This window comes from Microdochium trichocladiopsis (genome assembly GCF_020744255.1).
Source record: "Microdochium trichocladiopsis strain MPI-CAGE-CH-0230 chromosome Unknown B0I36scaffold_3, whole genome shotgun sequence".
Lineage (NCBI taxonomy): Eukaryota > Fungi > Ascomycota > Sordariomycetes > Xylariales > Microdochiaceae > Microdochium > Microdochium trichocladiopsis.
In genome coordinates, this window is record NW_025763546.1 from 375515 (window position 1) to 400980 (window position 25466).

A 25466-nucleotide genomic window follows, 5' to 3' on the forward strand; every position below is an offset into this window, starting at 1 on the left:
TCTAAAGTGTCGTTAAGCGTTCCCCCAGAATGGCTATCACCAAGTATCAACTGAGGTTCAGGCTCAGGCTCATACTCTTTTCCAATACTCTCCTCTTCTTCTTCCTCCCGTTTCACCCCCCCTTCTCAGCCATCGCAGATCCAGGGTATCTTCGCCTCCCGCGGTCCCTGGGGCAGGCTAGTGAAGGAGCAGTACATCGTCGCCCCGGCCTTACAGCCCCCTCAGCGCCATCCCACCCAGCACGAGTGTCTCGACCTCCCTCCTCCGGGCGTCCTCGCCAGCCTCGCCCTTCGGCAGGGCGTCCAGCACGGCCACGCCGCTGTTGAGCTTGTAGTACTTGCGCACCTTGGCCCAGTCCGTGCTCTGTGCGATCACGGCGTCGGTGAACGGCGCCGGCTGCCCCTGCACGTGGGCTGTCAGGTGAGCGGCGACCGTTTCTGCTGTGGAGGTGCTTGTCGTCGTCGCGGCCTGCGATGACGATGACGAGATGAGGACCTTGACGATGATCATGTCCTTGCTCGTCGGGGTTATCCCGAAGCGTCTGTATGCCTCAGAGATCTTTTGTGTGTGCCGGGTGTTAGTTCATCTTGATCAACAAAGGGGACAAGACACGAGTTGAGGAGGCTTGGCAGGAAGACTCTCTGTGGCAAATATTTTGTTCTTTCATGATAGCAAAGAAAAGCCTTCCACACGAGACGTACATTGTTGGTCGGGCTGAGCGAGCATACAATCTCGGAATGGATGTTTGGCGTCTTCATGTTCCCGCCGGATTGTATCATGATGGCCTTGTGCACGGCCGCGAGGACTTGTAGTCTTGAGACGACCTGTTTGTTTGTCATGTCAAGTTAGACACCCCTCCAATGTCTTGTACGCATGGATCGCTGCTTGCAAAAACCCCAGACATCATCATGTGATCTGCCGGCCACAGGGAAGCGTAATGAGAGAAGAAGAAAGAAGAAGAACAAGAAGAGGACTTACGCAGCTAGCGTCAATGAAGGCATACTCGAATTCTTGGTTGCGGGCGAGCAGCTGCTGCTGGAGGAAGTCGGCGTTCTGGACGTCCTTGTAGACTGCGACGTGGACTGAGTGCGTCGCGGGCACATGCTCGAGCTGTATTGTCTCGAGGGAAGCCATCTTGACGAATACACTTGAGCCGCGACAGAGGCCTGGAGAGCTTGACACGTTCAAGATCCGCCTGCGGAAACTGCTTTGAATTGTGTGCAACCGGCAGCGTGTAAGAGCGACCCCTGCCGTTGAGGACCGAGGCGATGTCGGATGGCGGGGCAGAACCTTCCCTTCCCAGGTTGTGAGAGAGATGCCCTGGATGAGAGCGCCGCTTCAGCAGGATTACAGGATGCTTATATTTGTGTTGGGGGCTCGGTTCCTTCTCGAAGATGACGTTTTGAGCATCAAGGGTTTGCTTGTGAGTACCGTTTGTCCTGGCCGTGGTGTCTCCAGAATCTGGTCATTGTCCAGCATGGCTCTTCATGTGGGGTTTTGATGCCGTCTCGGATCTAAGGGAAGCACTTGGGACAACATCATAACAGGCACCTTCCACACACCTTTTCGCTGCACCATGCCGTAGCCGTTTATTAGCCCGAGTAAACTGTAACAAAATAATTGTTTTTGGTGTACTCATCCAGCATGTACAACACGCTGGAGTGCTTGTGAACCAGGCCACCTCCTGCACGGTGCATATGTACAGTGTCGACTCTTCTGTGCACTGTTATGACGCTGATTGCGATAAGAAAAGGGCTGTCAAATTTCGGCGTGGGTGCAGTGGAAAAAGTTGGGTGCAGATGGAACCACGAGCCTTTGGGGCGGGCTGCCTGCCTGGCGGACCCAGCTCAGTCCAGCCCAGGCAGGGTGTGGTGGGTGGGACTGGCGTCACATCCATCCACCCACTCGCTCGCTCTGCTTTGCGCCCACTCTGATTCTGTGCTGTCCCCTCGACGACGTCCTCACCCTCACGACTGACTGCCGCCAGCCCGACATCGCGGCCCTTCTCAGCGACTTCTGCATAGTGCAGCGCCCGCGCACCTGCCGCACACCGCCGTCAGAGATGCTGTCACGAGCCATTGCGCGCTCGGCGCGCATGCCCACCACATGGAGGGCTTCCACCACAACCCTCAGATCACCAGCCTCCGTCCTGCTCCCCTCCTATGTGGCCATGCGCACAATGGCCACGGGCGGCCCGCAGAAACCAGAATCCACTCAGAAAGACAAGGGCCAGCCCGCAGCGTCAAAGCCAGAGGCTCCCGACGCCGCCCCAGAGTCAGAGCCGATACCCGATTTCAGCAAGCTCCCCGACCTCACACAGGGCATTCCTTCGACCCTCGAATATGAGCTCTCCAGCAAGGCGAAGAAGGGCAGCTCAAAAAAGCCTGGCGCCGAAGAGCCTGCGCCCAAGCCCGAGTCGGAACCCGAGCCGCAGCCCAGCAGCGGCGGCCGCCCGCACAAGGAGATGCCCTCCTCTGCTTATGAGACTTCCACAGACCGGAGGCGGATGAAGACTGCCAACGTCCTGTACCTCACTGCTGCCCTCGGCGCTTTCGGCACGCTTGGCTACCTCGGCCGGCCGTGGGACGAGGATGAGGCTCCCAAGCACACCGACATTGATAACTCCTGGTCTCCCATGTCATGGTGGGCGCGTGCCGTCGCTCGCCAGAATCAGTCTCTCGACTACTACCGCGAGCCCGCGTTTGAGAAGCTGTTGCCCGACCCGGACCCGATGTTTGAGCGCCCTTACACCCTCTGCATCAGTCTCGAGGACATGCTGCTCCACAGCGAGTGGACTAGAGAGCACGGCTGGAGAGTGGCCAAGCGGCCAGGTGTCGACTACTTCCTGCGCTATCTGAGCCAGTACTACGAGCTCGTCCTGTTCACCACAGTGCCCTTCCAGATGGGTGACCCCTTGGTGCGGAAGCTGGATCCTTTCCGCTTTATCGTGTGGCCACTCTTCAGAGAGGCTACCAAGTACAAGAATGGTGAAATCGTCAAGGTGAGACCAAGCCCTGCGCCGTATGACGCCTTCTCTCCATGACACTAACAACATGCGCCTGTACAGGACCTGTCATACCTCAACCGCGACCTGTCCAAGGTCATCATCATCGACAGCAAAGCATCTCACGTACAGAACCAGCCCGAGAACGCCATCATCCTCCCGCCGTGGAAGGGCGAAAAGGGCGACAAGGAACTCGTGTCCCTCATCCCGTTCCTCGAGTACATCCACACTATGCAGTACAAGGACACTCGCGAGGTTCTCAAGTCCTTTGAGGGCAAGCACATCCCCACTGAATTCGCCCGCCGTGAGGCAATCGCGCGTGCCGAGTTCAACAAGCAGGTTGAAGCGCGGAAGAAGCGTGCCCCATCCGGCATGGCCGCTCTCGGCGGCCTTCTCGGCCTCAAGCCGAGCAACATGAGCATGATGGTCCCTGCCGAGGGTGAGCAGAGCGCGTCGGAAGCCTTCGCATCAGGCAAGATGCTCCAGGATATTGCTCGCGAGCGTGGCCAGCGCAACTATGAGATGCTCGAGAAGGAGATCCGCGAGAACGGCCAGAAGTGGCTCAAGGAGGAGCAAGAAGCCCAAGAGAAGGCTCAGGCCGAGGCCATGAGCAGCATGAAGACCAACTTCTCTGGCTGGTTCGGCTCAGGTGACGACAGCAAGAAGTAAAATCGTCAAACACAGCCCACAAACGTCACGCATGTACTATCAACGGGGAGTTACGACTGTCAGGGTTTGGATGTACCGATATATAGAGGAGGACAGCATGTCATGGCATGAAATCATTTTGGGATGGCGCGCTGGCTCACGATCTTGGTTCGCCATGTCGAGTTTACCACTTGGCGTGGCAAGCCGCGAGGCATCTCTTGAGAAGCACCCATCAAACTCGTCACCAGACGGGGCGGCACAAGTTTTGTTTGGTTCTACCGTACACACCCTGAAAACGCAGGAGGGGGAAATCCGGCAAGGCAGATCAAGCGGCGAAAAGGCTTGACCATCTTCCCACTCACACCACCACCTAATGCTTGTACATCACAAAAGCCCACATCATATTCTAGAGGAGCAAGGCATGTACTTTTCATGTGTTTATTTAACAAATGTATATCACCATTTGCATGAACGTTGGTTCTCGTTTGCTTTCATGATGGGACTGTATGATATCAATAAAAGCTGCGTGTTGTCGACATGGTCCGCACGAGCCGAGCTCTTCCGTCGTACTCGTCGCACCATCTTGGGATCTCGGCATTACAGCAGCTACTCGCCATACAAAAGTTCTGGCTGGCATTGTCAACCAAGACCTCCCGGCCTCTGTCCTCTGCGGGATCCGCCCAACTTACATGGAGCTATCTGACAGTAGTCCATGTCCCTGGATACAAGCGAGCGAGGGAGATGGCAACCTGACATGGTTCGGTGGATATTCTTCGTCCGACATCCGTCACAAGCCTCAACAGGAGGCGAAACTGTAATCAGGAAGGTGAATTACGAGCGTGTGGGATATTGCCAACAGAATGGACACATATTGAGATAGCTATTTCCTTCACGCAGCTCGTGTACTCGTGCGACCAGTACGGTGGATATCCCATTGTATGATGGTTTCCGGCCTGGAATTATCTTGAGATTTTGAGAGTTTATGCACCGAGAGACGTCTCCAGGGCAGGACACCTTGTCTACCGAGCATCTGGAACTCTTTAGAACAGGCTCTGAATAAATGTAAAAGGATCGTTATATTTCTCGTGTCTATGAAAGCGCAGTGACTTTGGATACTGAGTTGGGATAGCTAGCTATCTGGGCTCACTCACAGGGCCTCGGTTCGCGAACTGGCATGGTGAGTGTTTTTACACGGTCCTTTGGGGTCAGGAAACTCGGTTTGTGTGGCTGACATCTCTGTCTTCGGCTCTGTTCATTTCCTCTCAAATTTAAAAGGAAGAGGAGGCGATGATGATTGGATTGCTATTATAAAAAAGAAAAAAAGAACAAAAAAAATCGGGAACAAGAAAAGGTGATAAATGAAGGTGTGTTCCGTTTCACGAAAGCGATTCATCCCATCTTTGCAACCTAAATTCTTCGCAAACGAAATCAATGCCAAAAAAAAACCCCAGCAGCGCTCCTAGCCTTGGTTCTCACCTCCGATCGGCGCGGTGTCCAGGACAGGCCTGGACTGATCATGCTGTCCAGCAGTATCGCTACCGCTGCGCGCGCGCGTGCGTCCCCCCCTTGGTTTGCGAAGGGGATCCGTCCCTAAATATTCCCACGCCGGGCGCGGAAACGGCGCGGCGCAGATTTCTCCGTCCTAGTTCTGGGCGACTCTATTCCCTCCCCAGGAGGCGTCGTACGTGCGGCACCAGTCGCAGACTGGGCTGGTGATGCAGTCGAAGTCGCTTGATGTCATTCATGACGGGTTGAGGTTAGCAAGAGTGCCCGAGGAAGTACATTTTGAGTCGAAACGAGGAAAGACGGTATCGGTTGACAGAAACGATATGGATGGGAAGCCCAACTGAACCAGATGGGTAAACGTTACAGAGAGGATAGACACAGCGGCAAAGATGACTATCAACCATCAATTCCCTCCAGAGCATGATGGATGAGATGGTTCACTCGACGTTCACTCATCCCATGGAAGTGTGCCGAAACAGAATGGCGACCAACCTTTCGTCACAGTGTATACAATAGTCCTTCCACTCGGGACAGTCGGGCGTCGACTTCATGCCGTACGGTAGTGGCGTGAAGGCGCTCTCGCCGTTTGTGTCGCGCTGCTGGAGAGCTGCTGGCAATGCCATGGTGGTGCCGGCGGACAGGATTGTGAAGAGGACAATGAACTTCATCTTGATGGGACTATCGGAATGAAAGAAGCCCAGGTTCGTGAATCAGTCTCTGAAGTGATGGAGCGGTTGATGGCTAGGCGAGATGCGCGTGAGGCTTGCTTGTCTGGTTCAAAGACGGGAGTTTAAGATAGCTACTGGCCATAGCTATATACAACATGATTCTCTGATCCATGGAAAAGCGAGATGTCCGAAGCAGTGTTTGGTTGTACACATCTCCAAGCTGATATCTAAGTACAAGTCATTCGCCAAGCCGGTAGACGAGAACGTGCAATGTGATCTTTTCTGTGCGAAGGAACATCACGATGGCTTTGGCCTCTCCCTCGTACAGCCGGGGAACGATTCCGGGCCAAACATGCTGACATCTGTGGCAATAGCAACATTACAAGCGAGCGAGCTTAGAGCCCAAGAGCGTCAGGTGAGCTTCAAGCTTCACGATGCTCAACGCCATGCCTCTCATCGCTCCGCATGTGAGGCACAATGGTTGGCCACGAGTGACGAGGTCGTGCGCTTCGAGGAAACCGCCAGCTTCGGCCCTTTGTGGTACATGACGGAGCTCGTGGCAGTGGACCGGCTCCCACTGGACATCCACGTGCGCACATCCGAAGGGGGCACAGTTTCACAGACGAGGCGAACGCAGTTACAACTTGTTTGCCACAGCTGGTGGATGCTGAGAGAGCCTTGTACTCCAATCCGGCCGCCACGTATCGGAACCCGCGCCCCAGCCACGTGTAGAAGGATCCGTCGTCCCAGACATGTGCTACCATTTGTGCCCAATTTCGTGCAGGTGAGCTTTGCGAGGGTAAGCTGGTTCAATGCTATTACTGTTGCTCCCAATGGTGTACTATGCATGGATTACCCTGAGCAGGGCCTCGTACGGCGGTCATGATGATATAACACGACATTGGCGGCGGACAAGGCGCCCGTGCAAGGTAGCATTCGCCTAGACACTTGTGGGGTTGCACGACTGGTTCGGTGTGATACATACCGCGCGGAAGCCATCCGGGAGACTTTCGGCGGGCAGGGTCAGGGAAGGGGTTGATAGAAGAGATTACAGAATCTCTTACGTGTTGCGAGGCTGTCGAGATATTCCTGCTAAAGCCACGGATGTGCCTTCTGCAGTACAATTAGCATGAGCCCTGTCCCGTTCGCCATTGTTATCAGTAATATTGTTATGCACTATGCCTGGGACAACTTCGAAGCAAGGGGCGCAAGGAAAACTAACATTGATAAAGTCTGCCTGAAGCTATTCTAGCAAAATTCATTCCGGCCTGAGAGGACAGCCAGGGCGTTGCGATTATGGACTCGCTATTTCGCCTATAAAATATGATGGCCGGCGAGCCACACTGCCAGATGTAATGATAATACCGGTTCGCCAAGCACCTCAAAGCTTGATGCTCACATATTGAACAGCCCTCAGCCAGAAGGAAGTGGGCACCGTCTTGGGCTTGAGTGACCCTTCAACCGAGAGCCTGACTTGACCTCAACGCACTCATACCTGTGCTGATATTTGACCGGGCCTGCGGCAAGTTCCACCGGATCTTCGGCAAGTTCCATTGAGACGCGCAATCCCCAAGTCGAAGGTGGTCATGCGACTGTCTCCAGGCATCAAACCATTCCTTGCTGCTCTGCCACACGAGACACTCACTCCCCTCAGTAAAGTGACACCTGCCAACCATCACAGCTCCATCCGGAATATGTCAGCTCAAACCTTGTCAACGCTCGCGAGCCCCCCTGGCTCTCATGGAGTATACACAAGCACCGGATGGAGTCTGAATATCTTCATATCACGTGCCCCCCCCACTCGAAAAATCTGCCAAGAAGCAAAGGGCGAGCAGCATGCCGTTTGTCAAGACAAGGCTGGATGCGGCAGGCAGGCAGGCCCGGCTTCGTGCTTGCCAGATGCGTCAGCACCGGGGTCTCGGGAAGGCTGCTCCTTTCGGTGTTTGTTGGCGTGTCCCTAATATGACACGAGCCGCATGAGGGTCGGCAGATGTGGTCCTTCTTGTGTCCTCGTCTCGGCCCGGGATACGCGCGGTACTTGGCCTGCTGTCTCGGAGTATCCTGCCCACACAGACCTGCAGTGTTGGCAAGGACCGAGTGTGCATGCCTGGGAAAAGGAAGGCGGATGTACGCAGCATCACCAAAGACCAACAACCCTGGCTTTTGCAGCCGCCGCGCGGCGTGTGAATGTAGCATGGAGCTGCTGCAGCACGCTGTTGGCGCAAGGGAGGCTGGCGGGCTGGCTGGGCCTCATTTCCCGTGATGTGATGCCATTGGCAGAGTCGACGCCGATGTCGATGCCGATGCCGCTGTCGACGTCCAAGATGGGGCTCATGTTGCAGAGCTGGCGATGCCATGTATACCGCCAAGACGCCCGGGCTGGCTTCCTATCGTGACAATGCCACTCTTTTCAACAGAGCAGACCCACCACCAGGATAAAGCGGCGGTCGTCTCGAGGCGACGGCAGCCTCGTTTGGGATCCTCAGCCATGGTGGAGCAGCTTTCTCTGCGTCTACTCCTCCTCCCGGTTGACTATTGAGTAAGTTGGGGCTCAATACCTGCGCCTGACGCCGCCAGTGGACCGTCCCAGCCATCAAAAAGGGATCAGACAGACCGCCTCGTTGGAACTTTTCGGTCTGAATTTGACCCTCGTCTCTGGCTCTCCAATGCTTGCCTCATTGTCGGCTCCATGGTTGTGACGATGTGTAGTCGATGAGGTTGGGAAGCAACGTTGTGGCGCGAGGGGCCGCCCCTGTGAGATTATAACATGGCTCGGTTGGAGTATAGTCTCATCTGGACCCATCCAGGCAGTTTGGTCGCATTTTCGTCGTGGATTGCGCCCGGGCACGCAAGAAGCATCACCACAGCGGGTTCCCTGATTCTTTTTTTTGGCGTTTTCGTCTTGCTGCAAATGCTTGGGCTCTAATGACGTGTCGCGGCTGCCAGGGGTTTCGTTACGATCCACGGCCCGAGACGGAACTTGCCATCGGCGGCGCAGGCATGCTAAGCGATGCAGCCGCAGAGTGGTGCCCATGTGCTGCCAGCAGCTGGCCCCCAAAAAACTCCGAACGTCTGACAGACTAGCGCGTTGTGGCCGAATGAATGTTTGAGGTCGTGGGTGACTCGTGAATTGCTATCCGGAGTATTCAGTCCAAGTATGTATCATCACGTCAATCGAAGATAAACGCAGCAAGCCACATGGGGCGTGGCTGGACCATTGCACCTTGGAGACGAAGCAGTTCTTGTGGCTTGGGTGTAAAGTGCAAGGCCCGTGCAAATCGACACGGTACATCACTAATTACACTCCCTTCTCCCACAGCCCCCTCTTCGTCAGTCCTTGTCCACGACAGCGACCCATGTAGTTTAGCCACAAGCCGTGGTTGCGCCCATTGCCAGTAAACCCTAAACACTGTACAGGGTCCAGGTCTTGCGCCAGATGAATGGACGGGCCTGCGTCTGACAGGCCTCTGGTGCATGGACATCGTCGCGTCCTCGGCACGCCATACGCTCTCGTGTGGCCCCTCTCAAGCCTCTCTCCAAGGTTCAGACTTTGCTGTTTGCCAGGAGCACATGCCACGCTAACCTTCAGCCTCTCGAGCTGTGGAGCCACTCGTATAGACAAGGAGGGGTGTAGGGCCGGTGGCTGTCATGCTCTTGGCGGGACGGAGCCCCGTCGGAGAATGCGCCAGACAAAAGGGTGAGAACTCTCTTTAGAGTAGAGAGCGAGCTCGCAGCGCTGCATACCACTCGGCCCATGCGACCAGGCCCTGCCCAACGGTCCGAGAGACGAGGAACCATTCGAGCAGGGCGTCCCTTGAGATTGGGAGTCTGGGCGAGCAACCCGTCCGTGTAGCGGCGTCCCCCACCAGAAGAGGTTGTCGTCACTATGTCTGTCATGCTTCTGCTGTCATTGTTACTGTTTCAAGCTCGAATATGAGCTAGTGCAAACGTAAATGAGCCGCAATCATGGGTAATAACAGCCGCCTCTGCCAGTCTCCTCGGCAGGCTACGTGCACTGGTTTGCGACCGCAACAATGAAAGACTTCAGGTGAAAACCGCCGACTATGGTTTACTCGCGTAGCAAAGTTCGGCCGACCCCTTCTTCCAACATTGATTCCACCTGCTGACCTTCAAACCCTGCCTGACCAGCCTGGGGCTTCACTTCTGAAGCCCCAGCCAGGGATTTGCTGCAGATCAACGCCCAACGGCGGCAGCTCCGATACCCGAATATTGCTTGCCGGGATGCGGCTCCTCGGGCCATGCTCGTTGGCGTCGTCTTGATCATGTTTAACATGTGCATGACTGATCTCCCGCGGGGCGGACCAATGTATGGGAAGGGACATCAGCATATACACCCCCCCATAAAACGGCAAGGAAGCCATCAAACCAGGGCGGCGAGCTACTGTACTGGCAAAGATCCACCAAGGGTGCGTCCTTTTTACACCGACACCCCTTCCAAGGAGCCTACCCTCCCCCTCTCTCCACGCGCGCGGAGGGAGTCATCCTTTATGAGGGGCAAAGGCTGCGTTAGTGTCACCAAAGGGCCGGCCTCTGATTGCTTGGAAAAGTTCCCGCCTTGGCAGGAATTTATCCTTCAAATCCCGAAATGAGACATGGAACCAGCTTTTCACTCTGTCCTCCGGGAATAAGTTGGCCCTCAGGCATGGAATGTGGTCGGCCAACGTGAGCCCCCCTGGGCCTCCGACGAGACTCGGCTCTGCGATGCCCTCCTAACCCCCACGTCCAAAGCAGCGCTCGTTGAACGGCCCTTATCTTCTTCGCTTATTTCACCAGAACACGTCCCGCGCCGTGATGGACAGCACTCTCGCCAGCACAGTTCTGACTGGCCCTTCAGAATCCGCGCTGACCCAACAGGGGCGGTGAGCAGAGAGGCCTGGAGGTAGGTGCGGCAGGACGGCAATGGCAATGGCAGAGGTCAAGAACCCTTTCGGGAATCCGTTGTGTGACAGCCCGCGCCCCCGTGGGAGCTAGCTCCGGCTACGGGCCGGAAGCACACGCCCATTTGGGAGAAAACAAGCAACCACCAGCTCACAGAAACCAGAGCCCTTGCTTTGGCAACCAATGTGCAGGATCTGACACAAGGATCACAGCCACCAACACCAAGACGGACTCACACTGACCTGCCTGCCTGATGCCCCGCGAGGCTGTGGACAGAATAAACTGAACAGGTGCTGTACAGCATGGATCTACATTGTCCGGTTTATTCTGTCCACAGCCTCGCCCCGCGTGAGGGGGGGAGGGGGGGCAAGAACCAACAAGGGAATAAGAAAATAAAAGCAAGGCGCCACTCGCGCGATCCTTATTCTGAAACCCAAGGACCCTTGCAGATCGTGAAAGAACGAGACTTGATCGTGACCAACGAGACCGCGTGATTTCTTGGCACTGGAGCAGCGGCGGTGTGTCGATGGCCTGGAACATACCTTTTGGGCCTCCAGTCCATCTTCCAAGACAACGGCCTCGAATGGTCGAGAGAAGAAAGATGAATGGCATGATACCGAGCATGCCTGGTGCTGCCACAAGGCCGCCCCTTCGCAAGTGGGACGCACACGAGTGAATGCAATATTTCCAGAGACATACAACATTGGGGAGGGATCCCCATCGTATTGTATCGCCTAATTATCCGCGATGCTTTGAAGCAAGGACGCGATGGTTTGCACGTTGGATCGATCCCGGCATAGGCGTGACAGACGGCACCTGGCTATTTGCTTTTCGCGCACCTCTCTCTGCAACTCTGATAATGTAGCAGCAGCATGGAAACCGCCGTCAGTGTCCCGCGGTACACGCGGGGTAGGCGAATCGGAATACTACCTTGGGGCGATGCACAACATGAAGGCCCTGGACAGACAGCCAGAATGAAACCTGGACAGCTGTGGCGGCGCCTCCTTATCGGTTGTCCAGTGTGCCGCCGCCGCCGTGGCAAGCTAATAAATTAGTTTTCTCGCTCTATCGATGCCCGACTTGGGCAGCCGTAACCCCTGGCACGATTTGCTTTGCCGCTGAAGGGGCCGCCCCCCCCCCCCGGCGGGCGTTGCGTACGTGCCCGTGAGGTACCTGGACAGCGCCGCACAGATACATGATACTGTATGGAGCTCGTTGGACATGGTTGCTGCGATCCTCGCACCCACACCCTCCCTGTGCGGATGTGCTGATGTGCGCACGCGCGCGCGCCCACGCCCGTTCCAGCTCAACCCTACATACGCAGTCGAAAAGCAATCGACTTGGGCGACCCTGCTCGATGATGATCGACATCCCCAAAGGGGGAGGGAGGGAGGACGACGGATGGGGGGAGGGCCTTGAAAGCCCTGACCGCTGTCGAAAAATAATGTGCCCTCGCTGGTTGGGTCAATGATCGCCCGGCAAGCATCGTCCAGAACTTTTGGGACGACTTCATGAACAACACTCAGGATGGCGCGACAGGCCGAGTTCTCCGGGAGGCAGGCGCCGTCTCGTGATCGCTCTTGTCTCGCGAGTCTTTGACCCAGACAGAGTCCGTGATATTGTTGGCGTGATGGTGATGGAATATGACCACTGTACTTACCGTAGGACCTGTGCTGTGCTGTGCCCGCCTGCCATGCATGTGGCCGGTCGGTGCCCAGCCAGGCAATCTGGAAGCCCAACGGGTTGATCTGCCCAGGCAGGCACTTTTGTCCTAACTGGGTAGGAAACACACGCCCACACACACACCCACAGAGGGGGGGGAGAACCCCCAAGATCCGGGCCGGCTCCGGTCGACCGCCCCGGCTGGCCCTCATTGGTACGTCCATCCCAGCGGGTGGGCAAGGGCGTTTTTTCCCACGCATTGATTGGTCCGAGAGAAGCACCTTCAGAATCTGGATGTCGCTGGCCGTGCTTGCATACGTTTCCAGCCAGGGTACAGGTTGTGACGGGGCGGGGGGGAAGACTACGCTAGGCCCGCCGCCTGACCACCACACGCCGGTCCAAGCTTGCCAATTTTTTGGAAATTTTATTTTTGACAGTTCCGATTTTATATTTTGGTCTCCTCTAGGTGTCGCCCTGCTTTCCACTTGTGCGCGGTGGTTCTCCTGCTTGGCCGCGCCAAGTCTGCAGAGAGGCGGCGTGGTGGTGAACGACCAGTCCGAGCTCGTCCGAGACTACAGCACACTCAATCTGCATCCCGCTGCTTTCTGACGACGGACATATGCCTAATCCGATCTGATATTAATTGACCAACGTACGTGAGAGACGTCCTCGGAGCCAATGGACCACCGGCCCACATACAGGCCCTTTGCCGTAGGCCCGTAGCCTAACAGCCTGCCCTGCCCTGGGATGCAATGCTAGACCTTTCGGGGGGAGAGAGACAGTGGGAAAGCCCATTCCTCGAAGCCGCTAGCGTGGCACACGGGCTTCTGAGAATCGACACATATCCCGAGGCTTGACGTGGGTTTGACTGAAGGCCCCAGTAGTTCGTGCCATGGCGCAAGCAGGCCTGGCAGGCAGGGGGGAAAGGCGGAAGGGGGGGCTCAGCAAAGCTCCACGATGCCGCGGACCCACGAGATCTGTCTGGCTCACCGACCTGCGTTGACAGCAACCCCCCCCCCCCCCCCCCTTCTCCCTGCTGCTGACCTTGAGCTTCGCTTGCATATTACCCTTGCCTGCCTCGTTTCAGATTGCTGCGAGCCTCTCATCAAAGGGTCCAGGGCCAGCAGTTCGCGGGCCACTGGGCATGAAAAAAGACCAGGCCAGGGCACTCTCCAATGTGTTTACGTGGAACCCCCTCCCTCTGGCGGTGCGGGTCGGTGAGAATAGGTAGGTGGCCGCACGTGCTCGACCGACGTGCTCCGCGGAGGACATGTTTTGTTGTGACTAACGGAGCCAGTAACGCTTAGTCACCTATGTATACGCGCGCATGGAACGGGCAAATCTGATCACGGATCCATCCAAAGTAAGTCCAGATCTGGCGGAGGCGGAAACGTGCCGCCCGGGAATGCCACGGATATGCCCTGATGGAGGGGGGCGCGTCCAGGCGCGTGGTTGGGTCCACCTACATAGCAGCCGAGGAGTCTCTGACATGACGTGTTGTTGTTGGTCCTGGGCTCTCTTTTGGTGTATGCACGTATATTTCATATATGTGTTGCGATTGCAGTCGTTGTTCCGCGCGGCGTTGCGATCTCAGCTGCTTGCTTTGGGATCGCAGGCGATTGCGGAGGACGTTTTGTCAAAGAGATGTTTGTGCGCCACACATCACATCCGCTCAGATAATAGTAAGGATTCATTAGGCTAACTCAGAACTTAGAGTTCGCCAAGCCCCTGGAGGGTAGTGGAAAGCATGACACCTGGGCAGCTCACACAGGGATGTCGCAGCTAAAAACAAAAAAAAGCTCAAGGTAAAATCATGTGTGTTGGCTCATGACCCTGACTCTCCCTACGTCCACGCCTTGGAAAGACCTGCTGAGGTGCGCATGCTTTGCGGTACAAGACCACAGAGACGACGGCACGCATGCGCCCAGCTCTAGGCTGGGGATCCTCAGCCTGCAGGGCGCGCGCTTGGGTCGGGCAAACAAAGAAATGCATGGGTACAGTAGGAAGGAGTGTGAAAGGTGTCGTTTTCTTCTCCACTCCCATGTTCCAATATACATCTCACCCCCCCTCCCCTCCCCCCTTCCCCCCATGCGTTTCTAGCAGCTATCCTAGCCTAGTTTTTTCCCGATCCACTGGAACCTATCAGCCATCGGACCTGGCTCCGATTGATGCGACTCGCCCGCCCGCAGGCACAATGATCACATCCCGTGGCCCCAACACAGTTTTGTCTAGTACTAGACACCAGCGCGCAGTGTGTGACAGCCCTATCCTTCTCGGAGCCCACAAGGCTCTCTGGTATGGGCTGAAGGTTGTGGAGCAAGTCCCACGATCTGAGCTGAAAGCTTCGTTGGTGCTCGTGGATACTTTTAGTGCAGAAAAAGCATAGCACTTCCATGCTTGTGATCGTCACCACTACTTGTCACTTCAGCTTGGACAGGAATTCTCCAAGCACCTCGGCGGGGAAAGCGTTAGTATCAAAGCCTTATGGGCTCACAAAGGATAGTCAAACGGCAATAGAGTTCATCATTATTCGCTTCTGCTATGGCTCCTTCATCATGTCATTGCGGCCTCTGCTGCCGCTCCGAGCTTGCTGGGTACATCAATCCGGGCCAAGGCATCTCGTTCCCGGCAACAGGCACGCCAGGACCCATGTTCATCTCCATCTCAGGCCCTACCGGCATGCCACTGTCCTGGCGCGTCTCTTGTCGCGGGCCCGGACCCATGCCCACGAGAGAATGCGACCCATAACGGTGCTCTTGGCTGCCAGGGACGGGCGTGCTCCAGTCGCTCCATGTTGCGCCTCCATGAGGCCCGCTTCCGCTCGGGTTCGCCATGCCTGCCTGGATATCGTGTGTATTGGTCGTCGATATTGGAGGGCGCCACATGATGGACTGCGAGGTTTGGGACATTGGTGGTGGTGCCCCGCCCGGCGCATACGGGTCCATTGCGGCGCCGGTCCGTGGAGTCGGCCCTGAGCTGTGCTCGTGGCCATGCGGTGGTTCCATTCTAATCTGTCCCTCGTAAGTAAATGGGTGACCAGGATTATAGGGCGCCCCGGGATTCGGAGGTTGCAGTTGTGTGCCTGGATAGCCCATGGGCTGGCCGTACACCCCGGGGTCGGATACAGAAGGATCTGGATAGAAGCCAGTCCTCGAGGGCAAATCGTATGTCACGTTGCCCCTGCCCGAAGAATCTGCCAGGCGCTGATTGGATACCATCGAGGACATATGTGGTATCTGTCCTGGTTCTTGAGCTGTGCGCTTGGCGGCCATATCTCGTGGTGTGTGTAAGGACCGGGCATCGTTTGCCAGTCGGTGATAGTCATGTTCGATCCACGTTAGCACGCGTTGGATTATGTCGTTGATCGCAGCAGATAGTCTCTGTCCATTGTCTGCAAATACGTATACAACTGTTAGTCTCAAATACTGACAGCCTTGTTGTGTCGTGCTATTCCTCACCAAGAAGTTGGCTGGTCTCATTGATAATCATGAACCAGGACATCATGTCTCGCCGCAGGTCAAGCATATCATGCTCGTTCAGGATATTCCTTCTGTGCCAATAAGACGTCAGATGCAGAAAGGCACCACTCGTATACGTCCCCAGAGCAAGCCATGTGGCTTCAAGCCATCCAATTTTGTGTAGGGCCAGGAGACACCTGAGCAGGCGTTTCGAGTTCTCTTCGTTGGCCTGCAGAGTGCTGTCCAGGAGCGCGGGATCCTCGGACGGCAGCGCCATGGGATGGCGCAAGTACAGCTGCAGATTTAGGCTGGTGTAGTGGATATATAGTGCGTGGAAGTCGCTGACTGCAGCGTCTGCGACATCCGCCTCGGTAAGCTGAAGACTATCAGGGAGACTATCCTGCCAGTTCTTGAGCTGTTGTTCAAGTGCCTGTAGCGAGACGAGATATGCGGATGATTTGGATCGAATGCTGTATATGCTGGAGTACATATGCAGGTACATCCTCGTGGCTTTCATAATCCAAAGACCGACGAGGAAAGGGCAGGCCGGAACTCCGATAGTGTTGCCGCTCTGCTCTTCGAGAACTTCGTCGGACAATGCGTCCGGGTAATCGATGTCCATATCATGTAATCCTATCGGCATCGGCCGTCCCGTGCGACCATATATCGTGATTGTCAACCACAAGATTGCCCACCATAATCTCTTGCGCATCTCCTCTTCCAGCCTGCCTGTGCGGGCGTGCGAGGGGCGTGCTCGATTCAAACCCAGTTCCATTGCAAGGGATATGGCCTGACTTGCGACATAGGCACTGACCCTAGGCTTCGAGAATCTCGTCGCGTGGAAAAGAATGAGTGCAATTGCTCGAACATCCTGGAGATTCCGCGATGCGACAAGCTCAGAAAATCTCCCAAGAGCATAGTGGTAGTGCTTTTCGGACCATGCGACTAGATGTGGTCGCTTCGAGTGATCGAGCGAGGTAAAGCTGATTTGACGCAATGTCGTCGCGAACACCACGTGGATGCTAACAATATCCGCGGGCGCTAATGAAGGCGATGCTGGGTCTTCGTAAAGCAGTTTGAGATTCGACAGGAAGGTTGGCCGGTGCAGAATGGGCAGGAACGGATAGATATTTGCGAACCACCATTCCGCATACCGGAGTGCCTCACTCCACGGTGGAAGCTCGACATCTGTGGGACGCTGTAGGTTGAGCATCATATGCAAAATCATCTTCTCGCTTGGAGAATAGTGGTGGGGCACGTCGGGGACGCGGAGCGAAGGATCTGGGAGATCAGTCTCTCCGAACGCGCCGAGATCGATGTCATTTCCAAGAATGGACAGCGTCAAACTTTTGAATGCAACAAGCTGTGGTCGATTTGGATTGGCGTCTTGAGTAACACTCAAAGAAGTGCTCTCACTGTTGGTAAAGGGAGAGGAAGGACCCATAGGCGTCGTGAGGTGCGAAGCCTGTTGGGAAACGTCCTGGTTGCTTATGTCGAGTTGTGAGCGCGATGACGAGCGCCCTGGGGAGTCAAAGGACTGAGGCCACTGGAACCGCGCCGCATGTATTCCGTTCGCTTCGAGCATCTTTTCGAGCGTCCGGATCTGTGCCAGCATGGCTGCCTTCTCTCGCTCAAGCTCCTGTGTGTAGCCACGGCGCTCCGTGCGACCGGTGACGCGATCCGTGACATAGCATTCCAAGTTTTGACTAATGCAATGCGAGCACCCTTCGGGCAACGCATCGCAACGTATTTTGCGGACCTGATCAACATTGCCATGTTAGATTACTCTTTGAATTGTCGAGAGTCGTGGTATCTAAAGGCAGAAATTGTGCTGCAGCGCGGCTGGGAGAGTTGAGCCATGTCATCTTCCGGATCAACAACATGATCTGAGAAAAGATGGCGCCGAGAGGCCAGTGCAGGATTCACCCTTGCCTGGCCTCCACGGGTAGGTGCGTGACCAGATCCGTCATACTACTCCAACGGGCAAGGCCGCTCCCAAAATCGAAGGGAACCAACCGGCGTGCTGGTACGATGATTTGAGAGCGAGGTACTTCGATTTTGCTCACCTTGCAACGATCGCATGCTTGACCTGTACGGGTGTACGACTGAAGCTTGCTCTTGACCACGCTTGAGAAGTCGCTCTGCGTCGATCCCCGTTGTGTCCGCTGCGTCTTGACTTTGATGCTGTGTTCGTCCGATGAGTTGCCGTCTGCTGACTCGCCAGTCCTTTTCGAAGGCCGGCCGGGCGGCATGGCGCTGTCGAGATCTGCAGCTCAGTCTAATTCCATCAAGGTGCCAAATAATCTCCTCTAAACGTCACGATTCTCGCAAAGCCCGCGCGCCGTAGTAGACACCCATACTGGTGATGGAGTGGGCGCTAGTGTGATGTCTCGGTAGCGTCCCTAGCAAGCTTCTCGAATGAAACCTGCTCAGGCGAGGGACTGTTGCCTATTACCCCGAGCCGTCGTTATCCGTAAAATGGCGTTTTCCGAGTGACTGAGGTGTACAGCTGATTGCGTCGTGGAGTGAGAGAGCCTCACACCACCGCTTGCGAAACGTTGTGAGTTATGATAAAATGGGATGGCTGCCGATACATGGGTCGCAAGAAATGGCGTCTCGACCTGTGGATCGCAACATGCTATCTATTCGGTTAGCGAATTACCGACCAGCCTTAGTGTCAACCCCTCCCCCGGCTCCAAATTGAGCAGCAGGTCACTGTGTGTGTCTTGGACAGCGTGGTCGGGGGAGCAGACAGAGGCGCCGAGCCTGATGTCCAGGGCTAGCTGGGGATGTGTGTCTAGTAATGGCACTAAGCCCAGTGGCTCGTACTGTGTCATGACTTGGCCTCGGAGTACCGGCAGGCGCATCCCAGTCTGTGATTCCGGCTAACATCATGATTCGCAAGGAATGACCATGCCTGTGTGACGACCCAGTATTTGTATCCAAGGGACACGGAACTTGCCGTGAGTGGCGTGGTATCCACATTTACGTGGTCCTGTATAGCTCCTGCAGATCCATGTGGTTGCAGAAACAGTTGTGGTCTAGAATGTCGACTCAGGGAGGCCACCTCGTTGGCTTTTCCAACCCCTGGTCAGCCACAACCAAAATGTCGCTCCGACTTGACAAGTAGACAGCTGGGCAGACGTGTTTTCCTCCGGCCTGCCCACCACTGTTCCACGGTAGTTAGCCTGGACAGCTTCGTGAGGCATGCGACCGGAATGTTCCGAGAGTGGAGTGAGCGGTGTGTCTCCTGTCACGGGCGACATGGTGCTGTGCTTTGGACTCTAGGGAGATGAAAGTAATGTGAAGGCAAGGTGTGCCTTGTGTCTCATGGTGGATGAGCGAGGGACTGGCGAAGGCCCGGTATGCTTGGCGAGACGCTATTGTTCCACGACGAACAAAGCTGGGACAGGGTCATCCTTGACGAGTGTTTTGACAGGGGCTGGCGACCAGTTCGCCATGGCGAAAATGTCACCTCTAGCGTCTATGCCGGACAGCCACAGCCGCCCGAAGGGTCGGGGTTGAAAAGAAGGCCACTCGGGACGATTCCTGTCTCAGTGGCACTTTAACTCGCTTCACCCATGACTGTGGGGATGCTTGAACCAAAGTCATTGTGTGATGCGGCTCGGGCCGCTGCGAGTGCCTGCAGGCCGGGCTCGGTCGGTCACATGGTGATGTTTGCGAAGGACACACCGTGAGTAGGGTCGTGCATGGGTGTCGCAAGGACCCACGGGTCTTCCCATTTGCGATTGTGTAGGCTTGATCGGGATCAAGTCAGCCTTCCACGCAAGAGCAATCTGTCGTGGGCATGACTTCAGACCGCCGTTACCTTGTGACTGGGTTCGAGAAACGGGGAATGCCAGAAGATCAGTGAGAAAGAATGGTTTAAACCTAGCTGGGCAACACAACTGGTAGAGATGCTTTATCGCAGCCATAACCTTGGTTGCTGCTTCGAGTTGCGTGTTGGGAAGCCATCACTACCCCAAGGGCAGTCTGGCTAGAGGTAGAAGCGTTGTTTCTTGGGGCAGCACAGGACAAATTCGGGCGGCCTGTCTCGAGGAGTGTGACATGAGAGAGGCATTTGGCGCTGACGGTCCCTGTCAGCTTGGTATTGGAACTCGCGTACGATCAGGAGATCTGGAGTGACGTTCAAGCCTGAGAGGATGTGTCCAGCTTGTTGCAGGCACCTAGATACTTCACTTCTTCCATTAGGAGCTCCTTTTCACAACTACCGGCGTGGTCCAGTGGCTAGTAGTGTGCCTTGTTTTGCAGTTGGTTCCTAGCACGCAATGAAAATCAGCAGGAGATACCCGCTTGATTGCTGGCTTGCTTGTTTGCTTGCTTGCTGGGCCGCAAGCTACCTTGAAGTACCGTCTCGACGCTGGTGCGCAATTCGGGAAGTCTTCTGGTTTGAAGCAGTCTACTTCGTCGCCGAGGTCAGGACTCAGGTGGTGAAAGTGCCGAGATGGTGTTTGATTGCCGGTGTACCAGGGGAAACAGTTTGCAAGGGTTCGCTGCCTGAGTCAGCCATCTGAGGCCAGGCCCACCTATTTCGTACTTGGACAATGAGGCGCCTCTCACAGATCATGCTTGCTGACTTAAGCACCCGCAGGTCCCTTCCCATTATTTCGCACCTCTTCTCGTCTTGTCTGCGGGGGTGAAACGCATGACGACAGTGATCCAACACACCATCAGACCACGATCCGCAATCTGAATACTTGTCAGATTCTTGCTCTCCCGCGAATCTCCAATGCGTCGGCAAGATGATCTCTCGGAGCATCTAATCTGAAACCATCCTCCGTGGTCCAAGATCAGCAAAATGGCGCCACCGGCCTCGACTTCAATCCTCGCACCCGACCAAAGGCAGCCTGCCCCGTCCGTGTCCCTCCCAAGACATCGCTAGATCCTCCGACCGCGGCATCCCGCACACTCAACGGCTTAGAACAATCTCGTCACAGATCAAGGGAGCGCGTCAGCTCACTGGTCGAGAAGGCTCGTTTCCGGCGACATCGGCGGTGACACCCGACGCCTCCACTTGCACCCCGCCCTGATAGCCCACCATAATGCCTCGATCATCTACTCAAGTCAAGCCTGCAAGGGCAGTTGGCTCGAAGTCGCGGCATTCTGGGATTCCTCGTGGCGTCAGCCAACAGAGCGACATCTTAGGCGCCGTAGAGAAGCTCACAATAGCCGGGTTGACGGACGATATCCCCATCGCAAACGCACAGAAGCCACGGCCTGCGGCTCCGCAGCCCTTCCGGTTCCTCGACCTACCTTATGAGCTGCGAGTCGAGGTGTACAAATACCATTTCGCCAACACGGGTCACGTCCTCGACTTGGACCCGCTCAATTACAAGAGAGTACACCAAAAGCTGGCGATTCTACGGACCTGCCGCACATTCTACCGGGAAGCTTCTCACTGCTTCTATAGCACACATCCTGTCCGGCTGTTTCCGACCCATCCTGGGCGATTTTTCAAGACCAAGAAGCCTTTGCTTGCTCGCTTGAAACCTGGTCAGCGACAAAGCTTGACGGCTCTGGAGCTCCGGCTGGGCCCCGGTTGGAGCAAGCCGCCTCGTGGATGGGTCGTGAACCCGGATCTCGGACTGGCTGATTGTACCGACGTACGGAAGATTACAGTATTCGTCGAATGCGACCCCGGCACCGACACCTTTTCCGGCTTCCGCCAACCCAACGAATTCTTTGAAGGATTTGCGCAGAGTCTGCTCGAAAATGTCCTCAAGGACATGCCCTGGGTAGACCGCGTTGAGTTCGATGCGTGGTCTAGCGTGAAGAAATCTGGGACTCTTGTTCAGCGTCTTATTGAGGTGGCCAAATCGCATCACCTCAAAGTGACCTGGGGCCCAGAAAGGGGCTGGACGGACGCCGACGAGCCAGAGCCACGCCGGGTGCTCAATATGTACGCTCCTCTTCCGATAGCTAGCACTGATGGAAGGAGGAACGTCGTGACGACGGCATAGCGACACTGTTTGCACCCTCCGGCCAGTTTACTGTCATGTCTGCTCCACGAGATTTAGAAAGTCCCTTCGTTTATGCCATGAGACCCTTATTGAGTTCTTGTCGGTTTTATACAGACAATAGTAAATATCAAGCTCGAGCTATATAGTCAGTGACAATCATATCTAAGTATACAAGTGATTACGATGATGCCCCATCCCCGGCGGGTGTTGCATTTGAACCACGTCATTGGGCGCAAGAGCGCAAGCCCACAATGGAGTCGCAGCATCCGATAACGAAGGATCCCACCACGCTTATCGCCCCTCCAAAAATTCCATGGGGTCGTCCCGGCGAGCATTCACATTGTTAGCTCTACAGATCCCCGAGGTCAATTGTCCAGTCTCGAAACGTGAACACATAGCGACGCTCTTTCCCGGTGACGAGGCCATTACTGTCGACATCCCCGACTCCTGTCCTGGTCCAACAAATACCCCGCCGAGCGATTGACAACAAGAGGCAAAACTGCATAATCTCTCCTTTTCAGCGGAATCAACAAACACTCCCGAAACCTCAAAACTCACGACAAGAACCACCACAAGAAAAAGGAAAAATGCCACTCGACACGTCAACGTACAACCTTGCGTTCCTGCGCGTCGACGGCCGGCGCTGGAACGAGCTGCGCCGGATGTACGGGCAGATCCGGACGCAGGCGGCCGCCGACGGGTCGAGCTACCTCGAGATGGGCAACACCAAGATCATGTGCACGGTGTCGGGGCCGAACGAGGACAAGAAGCGCGGGGTTGCTGGCGGCGGCGGAGGCGGTGGTGGCGGCGCAGGTGCTGGAGGAGCAGCCGGTGGTGCTGGCGCCGGCGCGACGACGAGCTCAGGCGGTGGCGGAGCGGCGGATATTATCGTCAGTGTTGTTGTCGCTGGGTTCAGCTCCGTGGATCGGAAGAAGAGGAGTCGGACGGATAAGTGAGTGTTATTCCCTCTTCCGCGCGCTGGCAAGGCTGCCTGCCCAAGGAGAGGAACAGCCCATCGAGGGCTGTTCCCCGAAGCAGTGGCTTGCCCACACACACACACACACACATACGCGGCGCCCGAGCGCGTCTAGAAGTCTTGATACTGACAGTTTCACGACCCAGACGTGTCCAGGAACTCCAGGCGACTATCTCCAAGTCCCTCGCGGCGACGTTACACGCACACCTGTACCCGCGGTCGACAATCACAATCTCGCTGCACGTGCTCAGCCAGGACGGCGGCCTGCTCGCGGGCCTGATCAACGCGGCCACGCTCGCCCTCGTCGACGCAGGCATCCCCATGACCGACTACCTGGTGGCGTGCTCGGCCGGCAGCACCTCGTCGTACGCGAGCAACGACGAGTCGGCGGACCCGCTGCTGGACCTCAACACCCAGGAGGAGCAGGAGCTGCCGCACCTCACGCTCGCCACGCTCGGCGCGGGCGGCAAGGTCGTCGCGCTGGTCTGCGAGAGCCGCGTTCAGGTCACGAGGCTGGAGGGCATGATGGCCACGGCGGTCGACGGCTGCGGCGGCATCAGGCAGTTCCTGGACCAGGTGGTGAGGGACAAGGGGGCCAAGATGGTGGCGGAGGGAACGATTGAAAAGGGCGCGACGATGGCGATGGATATCGATGCCTAATCGGGGGGCACGCCACGCTGCATAATTACCATTGGCATTGCATCAGAGTAAACACGCACGGAAGTACCAGTGTCACACGAAGTAAGTGCAGGCAGAAGATTCGATTGTCTCGGGTTTCATTTCTCCCACTGAAAGTGCTAACTCAGATCGCTACGTTTTGATTAGACCAGAATTCTTTTTGCAAGCTTACAACTCATCGTGGGCATTCTCCTCGGCAGTTGGCTGGGCGTGAATCGTGCCTGCCAGCGAAGGGTCTGCGTCGGTCTCGGGCTCAATCTGGACATCCACTTCCTCCTCCATGTGGACGATGACGGTCTCGGTCGGCACCTCAGACGCCGCCTCGGTGGCTGTGCTGGAAGACGATGCAGCCGCAGCACCTTCGCCAATGAATCCCTCGGGGAAGTTGTACCGCTTGCCCTCGTTGAGGCGGATCGAGTCAATCCAGGCCTCGACGTTGGCAGTAGTGAGCTCGCCCTCGTACTGGCGCCACCAGTTGCGCTTGCCATTGACGGCGAGAATCATAGCAGCGCCCTGGAGGCCAAGAGTGGTGATGACGTCCCGGTTGGCGTCAATGTCGACCTCGTAGAAGGGGAAAAGCTTGTGGTTCTGAGTGGAGTGCTTGTGAGCGAGTTTGGCTAGGATGTCGAGCACCTCGTCAGATGCACCGCTGTGTGCAGATGGCACGAAGGCCAATATGCACGTCTTGGACTTGGTGTTGAGGCACTTTGCGGTCAACTGGGCAGTCTCCAGTGTCTCGAGGGGAGGGATAACGACCTCGGCAGGCTTCTCGGCGGCAACGGGCGATTCGGACGGCTCTGTCGCCTCAGCCGAGGACTCGGACGGCTTGGCCTCTTTCGAGCTCGAGGATGGCTTCTTGTCCTTGGGCGCCTTCTTGGCCTTGACGGGGGGGTCCGGGTTGGGCTGGCCAGCCTGTGACAGGAACTTGAGCAGGGGCGCCTTCTTCATCTCGCCGTCATAGACAAGAGGCTCGGAGGACTCTGGGTTGAGTAGCACAAGAGTAGGGTACTTCTTGATGTTGAACTTCTCGGTAATCTCGGCCTCCTTGTTGCGCGCCTGGGCAATGTGAATAACGTCGAGGAAGTCGATGGCGAGGCTCTTAAGCAGCGCGCTGGTGGTGCCCTTTTCGGTGAACAGGATGGCCTTGGGCTTGTCGTCCTTGGCCAGGAACCTCAAAAAGTCCTTGTCCGTGACGCGCGTGACGTGGTTGTTGATCTTGTCACTGACGGCGTCGACGATGGCCTTGGCGGTACGCTGTCCCTGGAACTCCTCGACGATGGGCTTGGAGCCCTTGTTCTTGCCTGGCCGCACGGTCTTGAGGGTGGGGAAGCCCTGGACGCCCATGGAGCCGCAGAACGCCTTGTTCTCGTCTGCGTCGCAGTCCACGGCGGCGACCTTGGCGATGCCCTCGAGGTGCTTGGCCGCCTTTTCGTATGCTGGTTGCAGGTTCTTGCAGTGCCCGCACCAGGGAGCGTAGAACTCGACGATCTGAACAGAGGGTCAGTACCTGCTTCTGTTCATGTATGGGTGTGTACGCATGTGCGATGGATCCCGTGACATCATGCCATGCAGCAATGCTTTCATGGGGCAACGGGACTTACAGAGGTGTGGTTCGACTTTGCGATGAGCTGGTCATAGGTCTTGGCGGTGACCTGCAGGACGGGCGAGTTCTTTGCGTACAAGCCGGCCTGAGCACCAGGCAGGGCCGCGAGCAGGGCGGTGACTGCCACGGCCAGGCTGGCGGCGTTGAGGTTCTGCATGTTGAAGGACAGTCTCGGGGAGTGGGAGGGCGAGCTCCGGGGTGGGAATGGGACGTCGACGAAGATTGGAGGTATCTTCGGGTGGGAAGGGCTTCTGCCGCAGGAGGGGCACAGCAGATATAATAACTTTGGTGGCCAGCAATGACACAGCAGAGACGAGAAGATGCCAGGTTGGCCGGTATGGACTGACGCTGAGGAGAGTGAGGTTGGCGGATGGGCTGGCTGG

At 56.3% G+C, this 25466-nt stretch overlaps 9 protein-coding genes across 9 annotated transcripts; 4 read left to right on the top strand and 5 right to left on the bottom strand.

The window, feature by feature from the left end:
• Positions 1-92: 92 nt before the first annotated feature.
• Positions 93-1224, bottom strand: B0I36DRAFT_82638 (cgi121 protein). Its single transcript, XM_046163404.1, has 3 exons — positions 979-1224; positions 702-824; positions 93-558 (listed from the first exon to the last, which is right to left on the bottom strand). Exons 1-3 carry the CDS (start codon positions 1132-1134, stop codon positions 211-213), a joined length of 627 nt encoding a protein of 208 aa, XP_046014726.1. The 5' UTR covers positions 1135-1224; the 3' UTR covers positions 93-210.
• A 955-nt stretch (positions 1225-2179) lies between these two features.
• On the top strand, positions 2180-3673 carry B0I36DRAFT_360140 (HAD-like domain-containing protein; the record flags this gene model as incomplete). Its single annotated transcript, XM_046158251.1, has 2 exons — positions 2180-3001; positions 3068-3673. The coding sequence occupies 2 exons, from the start codon at positions 2180-2182 to the stop codon at positions 3671-3673; spliced, it is 1428 nt and encodes a 475-aa protein (XP_046014727.1).
• A 1621-nt stretch (positions 3674-5294) lies between these two features.
• B0I36DRAFT_360141 (uncharacterized protein) lies at positions 5295-5826 on the bottom strand (the record flags this gene model as incomplete). Its single annotated transcript, XM_046158252.1, has 2 exons — positions 5295-5382; positions 5651-5826. 2 exons carry the CDS (start codon positions 5824-5826, stop codon positions 5295-5297), a joined length of 264 nt encoding a protein of 87 aa, XP_046014728.1.
• On the top strand, positions 5645-6955 carry B0I36DRAFT_82694 (uncharacterized protein). The gene has a single exon (XM_046163405.1). The coding sequence runs from the start codon at positions 5909-5911 to the stop codon at positions 6710-6712; it is 804 nt and encodes a 267-aa protein (XP_046014729.1). The 5' UTR covers positions 5645-5908; the 3' UTR covers positions 6713-6955.
• Positions 6956-7616: 661 nt separating this feature from the next.
• B0I36DRAFT_82697 (uncharacterized protein) lies at positions 7617-8518 on the bottom strand. The gene is made up of 2 exons (XM_046163406.1): positions 8441-8518; positions 7617-8338 (listed from the first exon to the last, which is right to left on the bottom strand). The coding sequence occupies exon 2, from the start codon at positions 8181-8183 to the stop codon at positions 7731-7733; it is 453 nt and encodes a 150-aa protein (XP_046014730.1). The 5' UTR covers positions 8184-8338; positions 8441-8518; the 3' UTR covers positions 7617-7730.
• Positions 8519-14890: 6372 nt separating this feature from the next.
• Positions 14891-18426, bottom strand: B0I36DRAFT_316676 (fungal-specific transcription factor domain-containing protein). The gene is made up of 3 exons (XM_046153062.1): positions 17912-18426; positions 15846-17604; positions 14891-15778 (listed from the first exon to the last, which is right to left on the bottom strand). Exons 1-3 carry the CDS (start codon positions 18095-18097, stop codon positions 14946-14948), a joined length of 2778 nt encoding a protein of 925 aa, XP_046014731.1. The 5' UTR covers positions 18098-18426; the 3' UTR covers positions 14891-14945.
• Positions 18427-20767: 2341 nt separating this feature from the next.
• B0I36DRAFT_82731 (uncharacterized protein) lies at positions 20768-22004 on the top strand. Its single transcript, XM_046163407.1, has one exon. It carries the CDS (start codon positions 20909-20911, stop codon positions 21824-21826), a length of 918 nt encoding a protein of 305 aa, XP_046014732.1. The 5' UTR covers positions 20768-20908; the 3' UTR covers positions 21827-22004.
• A 409-nt stretch (positions 22005-22413) lies between these two features.
• On the top strand, positions 22414-23462 carry B0I36DRAFT_240152 (exoribonuclease family protein; the record flags this gene model as incomplete). The annotated part of the gene is made up of 3 exons (XM_046149739.1): positions 22414-22624; positions 22703-22778; positions 22949-23462. 3 exons carry the CDS (start codon positions 22414-22416, stop codon positions 23460-23462), a joined length of 801 nt encoding a protein of 266 aa, XP_046014733.1.
• A 186-nt stretch (positions 23463-23648) lies between these two features.
• On the bottom strand, positions 23649-25240 carry B0I36DRAFT_360145 (uncharacterized protein; the record flags this gene model as incomplete). Its single annotated transcript, XM_046158253.1, has 2 exons — positions 23649-24968; positions 25082-25240. The coding sequence occupies 2 exons, from the start codon at positions 25238-25240 to the stop codon at positions 23649-23651; spliced, it is 1479 nt and encodes a 492-aa protein (XP_046014734.1).
• Between the last annotated feature and the right edge of the window lie 226 nt (positions 25241-25466).

Bases quoted from the DNA above. Each gene is read 5' to 3' on its own strand.
- B0I36DRAFT_82638 (XM_046163404.1), bottom strand. From the start codon at position 1,134: ATGGCTTCCCTCGAGACAATACAGCTCGAGCATGTGCCCGCGACGCAC. The intron at 825-978 runs GTAAGTCCTCTT...ACAAACAAACAG, and splicing joins CCTTCATTGACGCTAGCTGC to GTCGTCTCAAGACTACAAGT. The intron at 559-701 runs GTACGTCTCGTG...CACACACAAAAG, and splicing joins CGCTCAGCCCGACCAACAAT to ATCTCTGAGGCATACAGACG.
- B0I36DRAFT_82694 (XM_046163405.1), top strand. From the start codon at position 5,909: ATGCGCGTGAGGCTTGCTTGTCTGGTTCAAAGACGGGAGTTTAAGATA.
- B0I36DRAFT_82731 (XM_046163407.1), top strand. From the start codon at position 20,909: ATGCCTCGATCATCTACTCAAGTCAAGCCTGCAAGGGCAGTTGGCTCG.
- B0I36DRAFT_82697 (XM_046163406.1), bottom strand. From the start codon at position 8,183: ATGGCATCGCCAGCTCTGCAACATGAGCCCCATCTTGGACGTCGACAG.
- B0I36DRAFT_316676 (XM_046153062.1), bottom strand. From the start codon at position 18,097: ATGCCGCCCGGCCGGCCTTCGAAAAGGACTGGCGAGTCAGCAGACGGC. The intron at 17,605-17,911 runs GTGAGCAAAATC...AATGTTGATCAG, and splicing joins AAGCATGCGATCGTTGCAAG to GTCCGCAAAATACGTTGCGA. The intron at 15,779-15,845 runs GTGAGGAATAGC...ACGTATTTGCAG, and splicing joins TGAGACCAGCCAACTTCTTG to ACAATGGACAGAGACTATCT.